The sequence below is a fragment of the Rhipicephalus sanguineus genome, chromosome 11, assembly GCF_013339695.2.
Source record: "Rhipicephalus sanguineus isolate Rsan-2018 chromosome 11, BIME_Rsan_1.4, whole genome shotgun sequence".
Classification (NCBI taxonomy): Eukaryota; Metazoa; Arthropoda; class Arachnida; order Ixodida; family Ixodidae; genus Rhipicephalus; species Rhipicephalus sanguineus.
This window is the reverse complement of record NC_051186.1, coordinates 4,249,494-4,269,509: the sequence shown is the minus strand read 5'-3', so window position 1 is coordinate 4,269,509 and position 20,016 is coordinate 4,249,494. Positions and strand designations below refer to the sequence as shown.

The 20,016-nt window shown below is 44.7% G+C and overlaps 1 protein-coding gene across 1 annotated transcript in view; it reads left to right on the top strand.

Moving 5' to 3' along the window:
- The first annotated feature begins 1,570 nt into the window (after positions 1 to 1,570).
- The window catches only part of LOC119374233 (arylsulfatase B-like), a 45,208-nt gene continuing 26,762 nt past the window's right edge, over positions 1,571 to 20,016 (top strand). The window contains exons 1-3 of the mRNA XM_049410837.1: positions 1,571 to 1,827; positions 16,630 to 16,738; positions 19,168 to 19,327. Of these exons, the coding sequence (XP_049266794.1) occupies positions 1,571 to 1,827; positions 16,630 to 16,738; positions 19,168 to 19,327 (526 nt within the window). The remainder of the gene's footprint in view (positions 1,828 to 16,629; positions 16,739 to 19,167; positions 19,328 to 20,016) is intronic.

Sequence of the window (20,016 nt, the reverse complement as noted above, 5' to 3'; positions counted from 1 at the left end):
CTCAGGGGCTACATAGAAAGAACCGCGTGGATGAGATCAGTTACACCAGGTGCCGCAAAAGCTCAGCTGGTCGCAATCTTTAAATGAACTCCATCATTTAATTTTATTCGATTATCCCGATATCTCCTTGACGTTTAAGTAAATTTATGCCCTGCTATCATATGTATTCGATGCAACTGTCATCTTAAACTGGAACCATAAATTTGTATTTTTAGAAATCCTTTTATGGTTATTCTCAAAACCGGAAGGAAAGGCTTGACCCCATCTATTTGAAACAGATATAACAGTGTCACTTGGTGCTCAGGCCAGTGATAAATCAGCATGACATAATATTCCTTGCAGGAAAGCAGCTTATTAGCGTGGGACAATAAGACTCCCCAGAAATTCCAACTCTTTATAGCGCGGAAATAGAAAATGCCGTGACTGTTACCTCCTGAAGCATCCCTAAGACCGGAAATTGAACCCCAAGCTTTATTCTCGTTTCTGATATTCAAGCGTCATATTGCAAGTAAAAGGAATTAGCGTCAGTGTATAGCGCGACGGTTGCATGTACGCACAAACTAAGCAAGGGTGAGGGCAACCAGCCCAATGAGGACACTATGTCCATTTAAAAGGAACAGTGGTGTTTAAGAAAAGTACACACCCAAATTTTATGTTAACACAAAAAAGTTTCGCATATTAAATTTCACAAAACACCAATTATAGTTCCTTACTTTGTGGGTGTTTAGCGTGCCAAAGCAATTCACGCTATGAGACAAACTGTAGTAGAAGGCTTCAGATAATTCCGACTACCTGCCGATCTTTAACGTGCGATGCAATCGCACAACCCGCTGGCCTTTAGCATTTCACCACTATATGAATGAGAACACCGCAATCGCAAACGATCCCGCGACCGTCGGGCAAGCAGCCCAGCAGCAAACGGTAATTTTAGGCAACGCTGCTAGTAATGCGGTAGCTACTCCTACTCTGCCTATTCCTCAACACATATGATTTTACAACCTTTGACCAAAAAGTATGCACAAACCAGTAGGCATAAGCTCGTAGAAATTCTTATAACACGTTTTGATACCTAACGATTTACGGGTGCGTACTTTGCTAATTTTATTAATTATTCCTAGAAATGTTGTTCTTTCACACACTCGGCCATTTATTGCGTTTCGCGATTTACGACAAATCCAAGGTCACTTAACACAGCGTAACAAACGAGAATTGTTAGAAAGCCGGTATATGTGCAAGGTGAAGCATGAACATGTTAAATAGACTACTCGTCCTCGTGCGTATTGTTTTTGCCCGTGTATTTTAAGCTCACACTTTGCACACGAGATGCAGTAATGCATACGCACTGTGTAAGCGTGTCGGCAATAAAAATCGAGGTATAAACTGAACACCCATCACAGCTTAGCGGAGAGCATGGGGCTTACTTCGAAACATCACTCGTCCACCTGCAGGTTGCGCTACCGCCGGTATTTCTGTGGCAGCTCCGTCCTCGAGCAGGATGACAGTCCAAACAGCCGCCACTACCGCAAAATCCGGCGCGGCCCGCGTTCCTCGCGTCACCTTCAAGGAGACTATGGCGCCCCTATGCGTCCCACCCCTTGGCGTGCAGCGACCTGAGGCCCCCAAGAATACTGGTGTACCGCAAGACGCTAGCGAGAAGCTGATCACTCCGCCCACAGATGATCTCCAGGCGCAGAGGAAGCGGCTGATGATCGTCCTGCTGGCCGTCGCTTCACTCGTTGTCACCTTGCTCATAACCGCTCTTCTGCTGGCGCTGTTCAGGGAAGTCACCTATCAAGGCATATTCTCCACGCCCCCTGATATCGCGACGTAAGTGCTTTGTGCCTGATAGAAAGCGTCCTGTAATAGCATGCGAATATCTTTTTTTTAAATGGATACTAATGAAAAACGTGCTTTTTATCATTCTATTGAATTGCCATTTCACAATATGATAAGAGCCACTTTTCAGAGTGGCTCGTATCTCCTCACAAAATACCTTGTTCTCGTACAAGATGTAAGACTTGCAACCACCTTCAAGATGACGTTATAGTTAAAAGCACCGGAAGTGTTTACGTCCATCATATAAAATAGAGTTTTACGTCCACTAGTTCGTAACGTGATGTACACGATCGAATGTTCCTATTGCTACAAACGGTACATTAGCGGAACAGGACAGCCTGTTTATGTTAGATTAAACGGGCATCGTACTAATACGGCGAAGAAATTACCCAAAGCAGTGACCACAGAATTTTAATGTAGCAGGTCACAACTTCGACGATCTCACGCTTTACAATCTTCGGTCCAACTTCCGGTCCCCAATTGACAGAAAACATAAGGAGTTATAGCTTATTCACAAGTTTAGTACACTCCAGCCAGCAGTTATCAATGTTTCAAAAGGGCTCTTGAATCCATCCGACATATTACATATACGGCGAAAACCAATGAAAATTAAGCCCATGTTTTAAGAACTTCTAACCGTGTTTTTCCCGGAGGAATTTGTCATTGTCAAGTGGTGCTTCCTTCTGACAACAATAAATCAGCTAAACGTCCACCCCCTCCCCCTGCCCCGCTTTCTTTCTTTTTTACAGAATATTTCTCTATCCTTTTGACTCACCCTATTTGACAATGCGTCCCCCCCCCCCCCTCGTCACTCTCGCAGGTGCCCTCTCCACCTCCTTTGTTTGTGTAGGAGGAGAGAGTACGAAGTATATACACACAAGCGCTTAGGAAAGCAGCTGCAGCCTTGAAGAATAAAAGTCCGCGTGTGGAAACGTCGTCTCCAGCACACCCCCTGTTTACGAATTTGTTTATGACTTGTGAGAGAAAACGCTTGAAAAGCCATGAAACAATCAACAAAGGAAATACAGATTTGAAGTTCACGCACCAGGTCGTCTTGGTGTAATGAAATATCACGGCGGCTGCAAGGGCATAAAGCACTGTAATTGCTAAAATAAGCCGTATCAACGCGGTAGCGTTAAAAAGCTCGTTCCGCAGAAATTCCGGTGTCGGCGTCGTTGGTTGTGAGCGGAAAGTCATGATCTAGTCCGTGACCAAAAAAATCGAGAAAGGTGCAAATAATAAATAATAGAAAATCTTAGGTTCGAGCGAGAATTGAACGCAGGCCGTCTGCGTGGCAAGCAGGTGTGCTATCACAGAACCACTGCATTGCTTGGAACTGCAGTGAAATTAACTTCATAGCTTCACAAACATACGCGTCCTGTGTACAGGTGTCACAGTACGCGATGTAATATCACAGGCGTGACACCATGTGAACTGCATAACGAGTTGGTGGTTTAAAGCCGGCCACCCATCACAAAAGGCACACTCATTACTGCGCGTGTTCCCTTACAAACACGTAGTGGGTGCATCGCAACTTCGAAAAAGTATCACGCGCGTAATTGCTGCTGGTTTAAAGCATGCCACCCATTAGAAAGGGCATACACATTAGTGCGCCCATTCTCTTACACACACATAGTGGGTACACGGTTGTCATAAAAGGGCTGTTGAAGAGGGCGGATATATTTACCCATACTATAGGTATGTCGAGTGTGTGTGTGTGTGTGTGTGTGTGTGTGTGTGTGTGTGTGTGTGTGTGTGTGTGTGTGTGTGTGTGTGTGTGTGTGTATGTGTGTGTGTGTGTGTGTGCGTGCGTGTGTGTGTGCGTGTGTGTGTGTGTGCGCGTGTGCGTGTCGCTATCGCGTTCAACTCATAAAGGCGAAGATTTAGCGCCCCCCCCCCCAATTTTTGTGCTTGGGACAGCAAGATATTCAGCATGAGATGATTTGGGAAACATATTGTAGCCAACACTTACGAGCCTTTCAACGTTCACTACATTTGTCATTTCCTATTGTTTCGATGCCAGGTGTGCATTACGCGGAGGCGATTTTGTACAGAATACTGCACTAATTTCTCTCCATTGTTATTCCTAGGGTCTGTGGTAGAGTTAGCAATTGCCTGTTCATTCTTTTTTTATTTCTGCTCATTTTCGCATTGAAGCCTCCCATGATTACGGTGTCTCTGTGCGCACTTTAGTCATTGGTAGTTCAATATCTTCGTAGAATGGTTCAGTTGCCATAGCTGGACCTTGGTGCGTAACCCTGTAATATCTTCAGTCTGTGTCTCTTAAGTTTTATTGTGAGTCTTGATACACTTTCATCGATAGTGCAGACTGCTCGATTTTGCCTGCAATGTGTTTGCGGATTAGAAACCCTACACCACTCTTTCTATTCAGTGACCCCTTATAGCAGAGGAAAAAGAAAATTGCATACGACGTCAGGGTCCTCTTAAAGGCAAGACACTACTTTCAAAGGCACAGACTTTTGACATTCTACTATGTCTTTATCTTCAGTGACTTAAATTATTGTATAGCATCATGGGGCCTCACATATCACTCTCCTATAGCCCCTTTGCAACACATCCAAATAATGCTGCTCGCATTATCACTTCGGCTCCTTATAACGCTCTTGTTACCTCCAACTTCACCGACTTAAATCTGCTCACTGTAAATAAGCTTTTCTCTTACAATAACGGCATCGTCATTTCTCGCATATTTAAGAATCCAAAATCACCTTATGTCATTGGTCTTGCTAATCCAAATATTACTAGGTCCTCTTCACAAAATAACATTTTACCTCCGAAGTCACGAAGCAACTACGGAAAACTCACTGTTGGTTTTCCGAGCATCAAATTATAGAATGATCTACCAGTTCATTTAAAATCTTCACCGACACAGTCATCATGCCAACGATCATTAAGAGCTTATGTAGTATTTTTGTACACAATACAAATTCTTGCTCTTTTGGTAACTTTTTTATCTGTTTTTTCTATATTTCTTTGTAAACTCTACCGTTTCAGTATATTTTTTCTCGTTCGTGTTATGCAATGAAACGCTGTGCTACCACATGCTTCTTTATCATTGTAATGAAGGAAAGAAGTGTTAATTTCAAGGGCTCGTTTTCTTTGTTATACACAATATTAATGAGAACTAACAGACAATAATGCCAAGGAAAGTATAGGGGATGTTTTTAGTAATAAATGTAAGGTAATTGTGAAGAAAGAAAAGTGGACGAAAAGATAGCTTGCCGCGGGCAGGGACCGAACCTGCGACCTTCGAATAACGCGTCCGATGCTCTACCAACTGAGCTACCGCGGCGGCCATCCCCCCGTCCACTTTATAGGGTATATGTGTGCATTTAAACGTGGGAGTGTCAGTCAGCGCCGCCAGTAGCCATGACGGCGAGTGTGGAACACTCTTTTTCTGCCTTGTTGGCGTCACGTGAACTTATTACGAGCTGGCAGCTGACCAATAATCCCTCGCATACTACCTGAAAGTATCAAGTCTGCCAGAACGAGACCCTCGCTATGAATGAAGGAAAGAAGTGTTAATTTCAAGGGCTCGTTTTCTTTGTTATACACAATATTAATGAGAACTAACAGACAATAACGCCAAGGAAAGTATAGGGGATGTTTTTAGTAAAACATCCCCTATACCTGCCTTGTGACGCCAAGAAGGCAGAAAAAGAGTGTTCCACACTCGCAGTATTATAGAAGCGACGCATATTTAGTTTTGTTCTGTAATTAGTAACAAAAGGTCCCGCTGCAGTTTTTGAACTGTGGGACCTCTTTCAGTATATTTTCTACTGTCGTGTAAAACCTTGAGAAACAAATAAACTTGAACTTGATCTTGATGTGCCTGTTAGTCAGTACCGTACACGTTTCCCTCGTTTCGTAACCTTACTAAAACTAAGTAAATTCCAGTTAACACCCTGTAAATTCTCGAGCAAACATGTTAGCCAGCTTTGCTCGAAAAGGTTCTTCTGTGAAACGCTGTTATGTTCAGTATTAAGTCGAGGCCTGCTCGGATACACTGATTATTAGCACCCTCAGCTGCTTTCCAAGTCCCACCACCGCCGTTGTCAGATGTGCATCGGGCGGGCCAAGGGTTGATTAGTGAGCTCTATTTGGCAGTTGATTGCCAGATACTGCATCAGGGAGGGAATTCCTCTTATGTTGAAGGACTCACTCCTAGAAAGGCAGCATAATGAGGATAACTTTTCAGTTGCCTCGCCGTTCTGAAAATCACTTACAGGGGGACGCATTATCAAGTAGCGATTGCACGCCTGAGTATTTTTTTTAAAACGGGGGTGGTCGAGTTTGGATTCCACCCAATGATTCCCCTAACTCTGAGACGTGGCCACTTTGGCTAGATGATGATAGTCCTCGCTCGTGCTTGAGAACCGATTTCATTGAATTGCTTTAATGATTTCCTTCACTTACAGTCTCAATATGCCACGGTCTCGCTGGTAGGAAAGCATTGATTGCCTATTAGGGCTTCTTGCGCCGTTCGCGCGCTTGTTTCGCGAGGCCGCCAGGCCGCTTGTAGTGCAAGCTTTATTCCTAAGCGCTATTGTACCACCTCGGTTTTTGCCTTCACATTATTAGAATGTTGTAGGCAGCCCCGTAATTTTGGAGAGGCCCTGTTGTGGAGCTTAGGTGGGCTGATGATGATCAGGATAATGAATTAGGGCATCATCTGATTGCCTGAGACATAGCCTACATATTCACTTGTCATGTTTTCCTATTTCCCGTATATACTCTGATAGAAATGGTGCCCTACTAAAAAACTAACCTGCATTAAGTAGATTGTATGCATATCATTTAAGTGCAGCAATATTCAGCAAAATATACGCTATTACGCCGAGCGATGCATTTTCTTGGTGTCGCGTTTACGTAAATGCTGGAAATGTCGCTCAGAATGCGTGGAGGCGTTGTTTAAAATGATGTCAAAGAACCAGAATCTAAGTGAGTGCACAGTAGATCGAGTTGAGCATCTCTTTTTTTCCTCATGCAGCAATCACACTGCTACCACAGAAGAAGGGACCTCGAAACATCGCACGTTGGATGATAAGGAACAAACAGCACTGCCGAGGAGGACGCCCAAGGCCTGATATTCTACGAGTTTGAAGTTGACGCGACTGACCGTGGCGTACACGAAACACCTGGAATCGACAGCTAATCATACAGTCTGGATTCGATAGCGATGACTGCCGGCTCATGCAGACGCTATTTGTAACACTAGGACTAGGTGCATGTTCCGCAGTGAGCGTATGTTTTGAGTAAAAATGAGTTCGTATTTTGGCCTGTCGTCTGATTTCAACTCCCTCATTCGAAATTACAGAAACGACGCCAGTAGACCTCCCTGTTGGTGGATGCCTCTGCGCGAGCCGCTGCTACAGAGGAAGCGCCAATTCCTCGAAAGCCTGCAAAGCGGAGGAAGCGGGACCACCACAAAATGCTTGGCGTCACCCCGTTAGTGCCCGTAACTACGAAGTAAACGAGAAATGATTTCCCAGAAATAGTGCTTCTTAGTTGAAGAAAATATTCTTGCGGGTTCGGGATTCTAACCTGGCACCATCGTCTTTCTGGGATTGTCGCTGTACCATTTGTGTTAGGCATACAGTCCAAACGCAAAAATAAAGTTGGTACGCTGTAAATCAGCTTATTCTGAAGCTGTGAAAAGAGGAAATGTGTCATCATGTGTGCAAGAGGATCCCAAAGTGTCGTGTGAGCACAAAATGCAGGAGAGCTTTGACACTCAGGTACGCCGCATTTTGTCTACAGTCTACCCTATGTCGCTCCTAACAGCTTTTGGCGAGACAGTGATTTAGACAAGAAAACGCAGTAAGAGTGCGGCGCGCTAGCGTGAACCGTTCAGGCCAGTGGTGGTGTCCTGTCTTCATAAGCTCTCCCATAAAGTCAAGAGTTTTGCTAACAGGCATGATGTCCTCTTGGCGTTTTCTGCGCCGAGCAAGTTATCTAAGCTGTGGTGCCGCCCATGCGGTGCCAAATCAAGCACGGAATTTGCAATATCCTGTGCACCACCTGCTTGGTTTATGAAGCGTACCGCATCAAGAAAAATACAGATAAGTGTATCAGTGGCACTTTCCTTACATTGTAACGATACGAATATGAATTCATGCAAGCCCATCTTCATTACCTACCTCTGATTTTACTTACGCAACATATGGTCTTGTTACGCATGCGTATGCGCCATTATGTGGTTCTGCCATTTGTATGCGTTCTTGCGAGAAGAACAAAACAGCTAGTTAGAAGCAGTGTTCGTCTTTCGTCTTTGCGGTCTGTCCTTGTTGGCGCTGAAGTTTTCACGTTAAAAAAAAAAGGTCTATCACGCCTCAATAGCTCATTCCATACACAATCATGGAAACGTTCACATATAGCTTAATTCTGCCGCGAGGGAATTGTGGATACTCAATAGTGTCAGCAAGCTGTGCTTCCTGCACTTTCTAAGCTATATGATCAGGCGCTGCTGTCAGTAGAGAACGTTTGTGAGTCCGGTACTTGCTTTAGAGACAGGCAGTGGACAATTTACTGCTGTTATAGAGCGCTATTCTTTATATCTGCGCTATTAATCTGCGCATATAATAATAATTAATAATAATAATAATAATATCTGCGGTTTAACGTCCCAAAACGACGACATTATTATGATCAGACGCCGTAGTGGAGGGCTCCGGGAATTTCGACCACCTTGGGTTCTTCTAAATCTAGGTACACGGGCCCTGATCATTTCGCCGCCATCGAAAATGCAGCCGCTGCGGCCGGGATTCGATCCCGCGACCTGCGGGTCAGCACTCGAGCGCCATAACCACTAGACCACCATGGCGGGGCCATCAGCGCAGATATGAAGGCGCTGATGAAGCTCATGAACTGCATGGGGCTTTATGAATGGTCATAGTACGGCCCGCATTATACATAAGATTTAGACTTGCTCGTCATCATTCGTCCTCATGCACTAACTTACCCTGCCTTTGCCCCACTGCAGAGACGCCATCTAGGGCACACCAGCTCAGCTAGGCGCCTGTGCCAGTGTTGTAAATAATTGGAAGCCCGCAAACACAAAATTAATGTGGTTAGGTGGACTACGGTTCATATAACGCAAGTTAGCGCAAGTGTTTCATAGATGGCGATAAACTTGTAAAAATAATTACCTCATTTTTGCACACGTGCATACATGGGTACGGAACGTCTGTACAGGACGTGGCAATTTATCTCAGTCGACCATTTCAGTGCTAACGCTTCGTGGTTTCCATCGTGTCTCCAGCAGTGGACGGAACGGTTGGTTCAGTTCATCGCTTTTAAATGTGCTAGCCCAAGTTTTCCACTGAGGCGAAATGGCAGCGGCCCGTGTACTTAGATTTAGGTGCATGTTAAAGAACACCAGATAGTTCGAAATTTCCGGAGCCCTTCACTACGGCGTCTCTCATAATCATATCGCGGTTTTGTGACGTAAAACCCCATATATAATTATTTTTATAAGGTTTCCACTGCTGACGCAAATACGCACAGTGCAGTGAAACCAGGTGCGCTCCGCATAAAATTCGCGTGTCTATGTGTCAAGCGATGAGTAAGTGCGCCCTGTTTTGTCGGTGCTTTAACGAGTCTAAAACCAGCTGTTCGCTTCGCATACTTTTCTAGGTAACACTAGTGAAGCAATCCTTAAGGATATGTGAACGAAAATATTGAAATATCCGGCAAGCGAGACAGGTGTACATTAGACAATACTTGCTCACATTAAATTCCGGCCTTTAACTATGGACGACTATCTGTAACAACTAAAGCTTTCATGTATAAACAAACTCGAAAGTGCTATCGTGAGCAGAGAGAGAGGCGACTCAGTCATGTAGTCGCAAATTGTATAGTCACGAATCTTAAGACAAGTAAACCTGTTCACTAGCTGCTTTTTTTTATTATGGTTTAGTTTCCATTTATTGTATCGCAATAATATTGCTGCTTTCAGTCAATGGGTTGCCATAACTGCCATAGCATTACTGAGCATAGCGTTCGGACTCACTGAGCGACGTTGTGCGCAAATTAGATATGTTGGTTTGACACCGTTCACAGCGCAACTCCTGCTCTAGGTAGAAGAAAACAGCTCTGGCAGATTACATGTGTGTCACGACCTGGCGTGATGAGTAGAGTCGCCAGTGGCGTGGCAGTAAGATATATGACGGGAAACCGTCGTCAGGGTGCAGCAGTATTGCTTTCATTCAAAAGCATAGGTAGAAGCGAAACACGCAATTTGATGGTAGATGCTTCTTACTATTTTATAAAATCGAACCAAGCATTTTTATTTACGTTTCGCTCTGTGTTTTGCTTTCGTACTGCGTTCGCTTTAGGGCACGGATGATCGCAGTCGCGGCCTCGCTTTGCGCTCTTCTGAAGCTGCCGGTCGCGCAACGCATGCGTCGACTTGCGGAAAAACAACATCGTTTTATCAGTCTTGCGAGAAAGATAAGATATCGTGATAAAATCCTAGTGCATGTCTCGTCAAACCAGCACTAGAAGCAAACAAATACTTTCTAGCTTTTTATCAATTCGCAATCCAGCTTCAGGGACAACAGCGATCGCCCCGTGGAATAGGAATGCAGCCAAGTGAGAGATGAAACCTCTTGGTCGCCTTTACAGCGCGTTTCCTCGCCAGGCGAGCGCTCATTTTTCTAGCGTTTGTCGCGCCGATGACCATGACGATACCGCTGTCGTAGCGTACAATGACGACAGTGGAAAAGGCAACACCACGATTTATACTACTTTCGTGTGCCCATTGATACCAGAGGCAGGCCAGACGTGCTCGTATGTTGCCGATCCTGCACTGCCGGCCTATTTAGCCGAGCGTGCCGCCATACCTGAGGAATCGGCGTCTCTGCTTCCGTGTATTCAGCTGCTAGATATTGCCATTTTATCATTCGCAGTGAGTCGATGCAATCTGTCCACGATATACGCAGAATATGTCGGTCTACATGCTTCTCAGTTGTGGAAGCATCCACCATCTTGCTGCTTCCACAACTATGCGGATATGTGCTCAGTGGTTGTCTGGGATCACCTTGCCGGGCCTCGTGAAATCTAATTTCACTTTGCTCACGGAGAGGTGCTCCGGGAAAAAAGAAAACCTGTGATGTAATACTCGAACTCTTACACTTGCTTGTCGGTTAGACCATGGCCTCCGAGAATGCGCGCCCGCGTGTTTCTCTCCGGCCGTCCCAATCGCCTGCGCTCCCTAGAAAAAAACCTGTTCGGAAGCCTCACGTGCCTGACTACCGCGAGATGGCGTGTTTCATGAGGTTTCCGGCGGCAGCGGAGACCGCGGCAGAAAGCATAGCGCACGGCATACCAGCGTGCACGTTCGCACTTTTTCGCGCGCAAGGAAGGGTCAGCGGCCGGATGTTCTAAATGCACTGAAGGCAAGTATTCTTTTTGTTACTGCGTTTAGTTTGGCCCAATTTCCGAATGGAAGCAGAAAACTGCTCAATGTTCCTGACATAGATCATTGTAAGGACGTATTAATTCGTCTCATGGTAGTATTACTTTTTTTAAATTACACTCTCAGAAAGAAAGGTCGGCATATTCACTAACTAAATACTAACCGTTTACTTGTCACAAAATACACTAGCCTCTTAGATAGTGAAGATAGTAAAATGCAAGTTAGTGGAACTTGATAGAACTTTTTGTTGGGCTAGTTGGTACATGCTTACTGAAAAACCAAAAAGACGCGTACCATCAAGGAAAAAAGTAAGGACAGGACAGAAAGGGCGTCACTCGCAACTAACTTTATTCCCAGAACATCAGCATCATATATAACCACGAGCTTGTGAGGCGATGTGCGCGCGCAGGGTCGCTGTGGTTATATATGATGCTGATGTTCTGGGAATAAAGTTAGTTGCGAGTGACGCCCTTTCTGTCCTGTCCTTACTTTTTTCCTTGATGGTACGCGTCTTTTTGTTTTTTTCAGTTAGTGGAACTTGCTAGCTAGTTAGTGAGTGAATAGTACTAGCTCGAATGGCTAGTCCATTACTAAGTTAGTAACCACGTAACCACGCTAGCAGCTTACTAACCGTATTAACTCTACTACATTTAGCGAATTAGAGGTTTACGCCTATTTTGTTCATATGTGCGTGTGCATTGCCATATCAAGATGATTCTATTACAAAAGTACATAAAGCAGTTTTAAAAAATGAAGTGGCATTGTCCTCGTACATTACCTAATGGCCGCTAATTACTTCATGTAATTACCACGGTAAGTACAAATCACAGAAACATATATAGAGGCATGAATTCATCACGAATGAGAACACACACGCAAGCGCATACACAGAATAGCAAGACTTTTACGTAGTCGATATCTACTCTAGCAGTGGCTTGAAGACTATTTATGCTCCTACTTTGGGATAGCACATCGTGTACTGGTTAGCAACCATAGAATTTAGAAGAATAATTGATGTTTTCTACACATTATCGGGTGCCCTTGTATTTGCTTATTTGCGTGCCATCACGTAGCACGAAACTTTAATTCCAAGGTAATCAATGAAATTAAAGTTTGTTTAAATTTTGCTAAAGACCGTCACGATTACGGCAAAGTATACTGCGCATCTACGAAATATCTGGCAACGTGGGTGTCTAGTAGTTAGTTAAAAATACCAAGTAAACTTTCTTGCTAGTGAAGGCAGCACTTTACGACCTTTACTAACTGTTGGCTAGTAAACAGATTTCGCAAAGATAGTAAAATGCGCTCGAAACTAGTAAATGCAAGCATTTACTAACCATTTACTAACTTTTTTTCTAAGAGTGTACGCTCTAGGGAGAAACGCTAAAGATAACTGAGTGCCCTGGTCATGTCATTGAAGTAGGGTCATAGGTAATTTTGCCTGAATATTGTTGCAGACTTTCATTAGCCGACCTACATTTACTACACGTCGTTCACAGTGAAAGTGCCTGAGTTGTCATCGTCTCCTTTTTTTCGTTTTCGTCTCCTTATGTTTCGGCAGGCACAATGATAATATCAATATCATCTACGTTTACTGTACTCTCGACTGCAGCCAAAGCGTCGCACATGCAACGAAACGACGTCCTTCTGAAGGAAACGTCCTTCTGAAGTACTCATCCAGGAGGACAACTAAAAACAAAAAGTGCAAATTGTCACTGTTACGTAATGCCCAGTGTTTTATATCAGGTACACCAAGCTTTGAACGCGTGTCGCATTCTGTCAGAAAATTCTAAAGATTCGATGTTCGTTTTTAGAACGCCAAACGTATCTACTAAAGAACACCGTAAAACTAGCAATGCAAAATGGGTGACCATAAATCATTAAAACGCGCCTGTAACCTGTCTGGAGCCGTCACAGCACCGGCGACGTTCAGTCTAGACGTATGGCGACCGCCTGCACCCTCCTCCCTGTCTCTTGCTTCTGCAGTGCGACAGGAGGTAGTTGGAAAGGGAAACTGGGGAAGCCTCGCGGGCGAGTGCGAAGCATTGTGCGCTACGGGAGCGCAGCTTTCGCGCCAGACCTGGCGGCGCCGAGGACATCGCGAGGAGAAAGCATGCCAAGGGTTCAACGTCATCGCGCCCATACAATGCAGTCCGCAAACTTCGTAGTGCGTTAAATTTCCAGCACCTGTGGATCCCTTGCAGAGGCATCGCATTTCTAAGTGCTCTAATATAGGAGGCACATATCTACAGCAAAAAAAAAAAAAAACGCATTTGAGGAAAAATAGTTCCCAGCATGCACTTTGCCTCTCGTATACATTGGTCTGACGTTTAAAAATCAGTGAAAGAATATATAATAGCGCAAAACCATTTTTCTCTCGCCACGCGCAAGCCGCGCCACCAGCGCGGCAGCCTTTCCGAACCTCAGTACCGAGCGCCGCGGTGCGGAGGTTCGGAAACGCCCACCTCTGAAATAACGCTCTTTCCGTGCGATTGGGACGGCCTGAGAGAAACCCGCCGGTGCACTATCTCAGAGGCCATGGTTAGACCTCCCTGATTGTTTAATGCGCCGTGAGGAGGTTACGTGTCTGATTAAGTGTCTGGTTTAGTCTGACCCCATCTGGTACACTCTCTGGGCTCAACGGTACAGTGGCCCCTATGGTGCATCGTGCCTATTTTGTGTCACTCCAATCCGCAGCGTGACAGCGACACAGTCGCTGTGGACTTCGCAAGCCTTCATTTAAGCTGTCCTCACCGCATGCGTGCAGCAGATCTTATTCCTGGCCGACCAACCGACATTCATCGCCGGATTCACCGACCGTTCCATTCACCACAAAGCTACAATTTTCTCAAACTGATAAATTATTACACTCCCCTCCAGTGTTATCGATAAATTGGTGGAACAGCCTTACACAATTCATTGTGATATTGTGTAATCAGCTTTTTTCCAAACGGCTCCGGTAACATGCCTTAGTGAGCAAAGCTACACTCTTAATGAGGTCCTGGTTAAATGCTGGCTATATCCAGGAAACCAGACGAAAAATGTCCGGTTTCCTGGCTATATCTACCACTTTAAACGGGACCTGATTATGAGTGTATCACACTAGCTAATGTAATAAGGAATCATCTGCGTGGTATTTTTTTCTGCTTTCTCTAATTTTCTGTACTTGTCAAAAAAAATTTATTTCGTATATTCGCTCTAATAGCGATGCAGGTCCACGCATGTTCACTGCAGTGCATAATCATCCCTTTGTGCCCTGCTAGATGGGTATCTTTTTAATTGTGAAATATAAATAATGCAATAATTGCAAGCCCCATAAATTGACTCAGTAGGGTGGGGGGGGCGCTGCGACGAACCTTTGCCCCCCCTAATGGGGAACCCTGCGCACGCCTATGCAAATAATATTGCAAATGTGTTCTGTGTTGGTCCCAGGTTCTGTCTCTGGACCAGGACGAAATCATTCTTTAACTAAGATGCTTCCCAATTCTGAGATATCCGTATGCATTTTCTTGTCGCTCGTTGGCAAACGGCTGATCCTTTTCCAAACCCTACCGCCACCTTGCCGGATTCCGCAAAACACATTTGCGAAATTCTGAAATATTTTTGTGTTCTTTCCTTGTATTTGGTTTTTATGCTCCTTAACTCCTATTCCTGAAATATTTTCTTGCTTTTACAAATTCACCGTTGCTCACAAAACACGTTTACAAACATGGGTCGATTTCTGTGGCGGTGTTATATAGTGGTGTTTTCGGGTCTGTACTAATTTCTCCGCATTATCCCTCATGTTCATTGGCCCAACCTCACAAAATTCCAGGCGTAGTTTTGCTGCAAGCCGGATGATAAATTGCTAGAAAAGCAGTGAAAGGATGAACAAAAGAACGACACATACAGATGCGCTTGAATCGAACCAGCTGCAGCAGCAACTCCCAGTACTGCAAGGTATAAGGAAAAATGATTTTCGACTGATTGTAGGAGTTTGCTCTCGCCCACGCAACAGCTTTTTATATAAAGCGCGCAAGCTCATCCCGCACGCGCAGATTGTGTGACGTCCTCCCTTAACTGCTTCTAGAGAAACGCGCACCTTGACATCACGAGCCCCAGTCAAGCGACGTACAGCGTTTTTTTCTACTCAGGTAGGCATTCGGGTAAGGCTTCTCGACAAGTTGGCCGGGTAATCTGTGCGAAAGCTACATCGGTTGTAATCACGTCGTTCTGGCGACCCAGGGCTGAGCTGTAGATGCACCACAGTCAAATGCAGCGCTGACTCAACGCCATGAGCGCAAACTTCATGACGGGGTAACCAGACACAGCAGAGCACGCATCGCGTCGCCGCTACGACAAAAAAAGAAGACTGGCGGTAGTCATTTTCCTATGCTGGAATATCTGGCTGGCCATCGCATATTTCCTGCTACTTCTCACAAACCCCCACGGAGAGTATTTTCGTAAGACACTAAGGGGCAGCATTGCCGTACAGAGCAGTGCTGAGTAGGCATGCTTTTTAATGTTAATCAGGCCGGTAGCCAGCGGGAGGGGGGCCCTAGGGTACCGCCCCCCCCCCCAAAAAAAAAAAACATTGATGAAGTATGTGTTTTTACCAAAAATAAATATAAAAAATAGGTGTTTTTCTCAAAAAGTCAAGGTTTTCAGCAAGTGGGCCCACCCCGTAAAAAAAGTTCCCGTCTACGGGCCTGATGTTAACGTATATCTTCGATAATGTTTACGCGCTTTTTCTCTTATCAGAACATCCTCTTTTCCAAAGTCTTCCAGTGTGATATGGTGAGCTAATATGTCTCGGTCATTTTGTGGGTTATGACCTAAGTAAAATTCATTACTAGAGGCCGGATTTTTAGGCACTGAAAAAGCGCTTCTTAGGCGCCATAAATAGGCATCCGCAACAACGTTTTAGGCCTCCAATATCGTAAATATAGGCACAATAAATGTTTACATAATTCCAACTAATTTCAAAGGAAGACGTGCGCGACCTCAATTTACGACAGGGGAAAAAGTTATTGTTTAAGGTGGTACACAGGCACCAGCAGTTAACCGTACCCGTGCAATTGTCCAATTGTCCTAGCGTTCGCCATCATCGCTTCTGAGGCGGCCGTTGCTGAGAACGACCTTTTCAGAACAGACCAGCTGCGTTTTCGGTATTCAATAAGAGCATTTATCGAACGCTCTACTTCTGAATATCTCGAGGATGTCTTATGCCTTCAAGCGTATGAAGACTCCGTAATGAGCCACGCTTAACCTGATCTATATTCCTGTTAAACATTTGCTCCAATATGTGTCGAGCATTGGCTCATGCGTATTACAGTCTGATATCTGACAGTGTTCTTGTGTTGTATTTTTTTTAGTCCCATGAAAATCTTGGTGTTCTGTGTGATATTCGCCACACCTCATGGGGTACCGGCGGACAGAGTTTCAAGGTCGCCACACATCATTTTCATTATGGCAGACGACCTTGTGAGTACATAATAGCCAATTTTCCCCTAGATATCAATAATCGATTTGAGGTATGACAGGCTTACATCTAAGTGAGTAAAGGACACACTGAGAGCAGCAAGCGCACACGAGTATGTTAACCTGGTCTTTATTGTTTGACGTTTGTTCTTGACTCTTTGGAAATTAAGCGACGTGTATAACTTGCGCTCTAATGTGAAGCTCAAACTTTGTGTTCCAAACTCGATTTACAGTGAAGCGCGTGCAAAAACCAGGAAGAATCCTAACACGCATTCGATTAACAAAACTCTAAGAAAAGATCAACGGACGTCTTTTTGTCCCACAGTAACAGTCATCTGGCTTGCTTGCGTTCCCTTTCACGAATACTCGGCGGTCGCCGCTTTTCTATCAAGAATGCTACGTCCAGTGGCGTAGGCAGAACATTTTTTTTCGGGAGGGGGGGGGGGCACCTCCATGATCCGAGATTGGGTCCGGGCAGATAAGTGAGGTCGAGTTTAATTTTCTCATCTGTATCCCACGGGGAAAAAAAAATCGGAGGGGGGGAGCACGACTAGCACTGCGGATCACAAAAGTGATAGGCGCTTTCTGCTCTGTGATCTTGTGTGGACTTTAAAATCTCAGAGCGATCTTTGTAGTAGCGTCAGCTAGAGGCTCTTGGCGTTGGAGACACACATACTAACCCAAGAAAAAGATCCCGTCACGATTGGCTTTATCATATTTACCTTTACGACTCTGTTGTGCCAGTGCAGTGTTTTCTCGCGCTTCAGCACGAGTCCTCCCGATGTCCAGATGTCTTGTTCGAAACTATCGTGCATAGGACTGTGATACCTTTCTGTTGGTAGGTTTGGTGTGTATCCGTGGGGCAGTTCAAATGGCGAGAACTGCACACTTGTGTTCAAGCTTGTGTTCACGGCAAATGCGGCAACAAATGTTTTTCCTAAAGAGATGGATCAGAGCTGCGAATGTAGCATTACTTCTCCCTACTCGTCCATTGCAGCATCGATAACTTTGTGAACAGAAATTGATTTCGTGTCGGACGCACGAAAGAACGAGGCTGTATAGGCAAGGCTGGTGTATCCTATCGCTTTATTGTGTACTTTGTGATCTCTACATATGTGAGCAACGCATGGAGAATGAACAGTCCAAAGCTGCACTTTGTCCTGTTAACCCGTGTGCAACTGAACTTCTTATGCCATACTTTCGATCAGTTTGTACTCAAAGTCGACATGAACCAACTAGCTTCAGTCTTCCCTTTATTCAATTCATCGCCCTAGCTACGAAAAGCTTTGGTACTTCGCTAATTGAGTCATCTGCAGTACTACGTTGTCATTTTAATTATACAGAAGCGCGCTATGGGAAATAGTAATCTTGAAATTTTTATTATATTGAAAGACGGCAGCAATGTCGAGGACTCGACGCCTTTTAATCAGCAGGACCGCCTCAGCAATTCTACGAACGAGGAAGACGCTCACAATCGTGATGATTATATACAGGTGAAGAAGATGAAGGACGAATGCTGTGAATATTGTGCTCACAGTATATATACCATCAATGCACAATTATTACACATTTGCCTGACTTAATTCTGCTTGCCTCTTGCACATAGAGAAAAATCATTATTTCAAAATTAAAGTAACTGCGGCAAAGAACGCTTCTCAGATATTTACCTCGTTTGCCGTCCTGATGAGCTGTGAATAAATTGAAAAACGCCGTGGTAAAACACATTGTTGAAATAATCACCATCGTTGTAGGAGCCAAACAATTGGAGCCCAAGCGTTCTCGCTGGTAATTTTCATAGAAAGCACTATGCTTGAAATGTATTTTGCTGATCAACACAAAGTGTGCATAGATTTCGAACCTGTAAACCAGGGCTCTCAAACTCACCTCAGTTAGCGGGCCCTATTCAGGAAATTTAATCGCGCGAGGGCCGTCACAGTGCAAAAAGGTTGAAGCGGTGGTGGCGGTGCTGGGGGGAGGGGGGGGGGGTTGAATGGAATGTCACTGAACGCTGTCATTTGAAAGAATGCATTTCCCACTTCTCATACATGGATAATTTCTGAAGGTGATTTGGCATCAGGGTTCATGAGCCATAGCGATACTGACCTCCAGTATGACTGAAATGTGGACGTCTATAGTTAAATATAGAGATTTTGTCGTGCGGTTGTTTGAACACACCGTTACCGCATGGGGTGCCTCACGAAAAAAAAAACAAGAATGCATGAGACCAGTTCCATCTGTGTAGGCTGCCCGAACGAAGCGCTATTAATCGCAGTGGACGACTAAGTAATGCGAGTACCATTTAGCAAAGTAAAAAACATTTTATTCTTTCTTATGCCGCGGGCCGCCTGTTTCAGAACACTGCTGTAAACCCTGGGCACATGTCTTTTTTTTTGTGCCGTTCATCCAATCCACTGGGCTCTCTTTATGTGCAGGGTTGGAACGACGTGAGTTTTCATGGTTCACGGCAGATCCCGACGCCGAACATAGACGCGCTGGCCGCGATGGGCGTCATTTTGCAACGACACTACACGGCCACACTGTGCACGCCTTCCCGTTCCGCGTTGTTTACGTCAATGAACCCGGCACGAAGCGGTACGCAAGCAGACTCTAATACCCTTGTTACAGCCAAATTTCCAATACTAACTCAAAATTGTAAACACGCATTTACGTCTGCCGGTGATTGACGAAATATTGCCTTTCGTATATGATACCTGTTGAGAGCGTATGTAAATATCGCAGCGTTTATTATCTGTGTACACTTCTGCTGCATTCTTGTGGTATATATATATATTCAAGGAATCTGTGGAAACGCGCCAGGGAACATTCAAAATTTTCGTCATATAAGTTATAGGTACGCACTGGCTAGTCTCTTCATACGGGCCTTAAGCGCGTATTTAGTCGAATTTTAGTGAAAATAACAAGCTAGGATACGTCACCATACGAAAAAGCCACAGCTAAAAATCTTGGCGGCCGCCTTGGCGATTAATATCCACAGACAGAACCGCACGTGCAACAGGGGAAATTTGCATATAATAAGTACAATCAGAATATGGCAGCGATCACCAATGGTAGCGGTTGACTGAGCAGTCTCCGCCTTGACAGATCTCGAAATGACCGTGAAATATTTTCCTTTTAGACGGAGAATTTAGTTATGCAAGGACACATGTATTATTGAAGATAGTTTTATCGAAATATAATCGAATGTCTCGATATCATAATGGTTCAAAAGACAGCGTGCTGGCCAATGTTTCTGCTATTGAATCTCTTGTTGTGCAAGATTG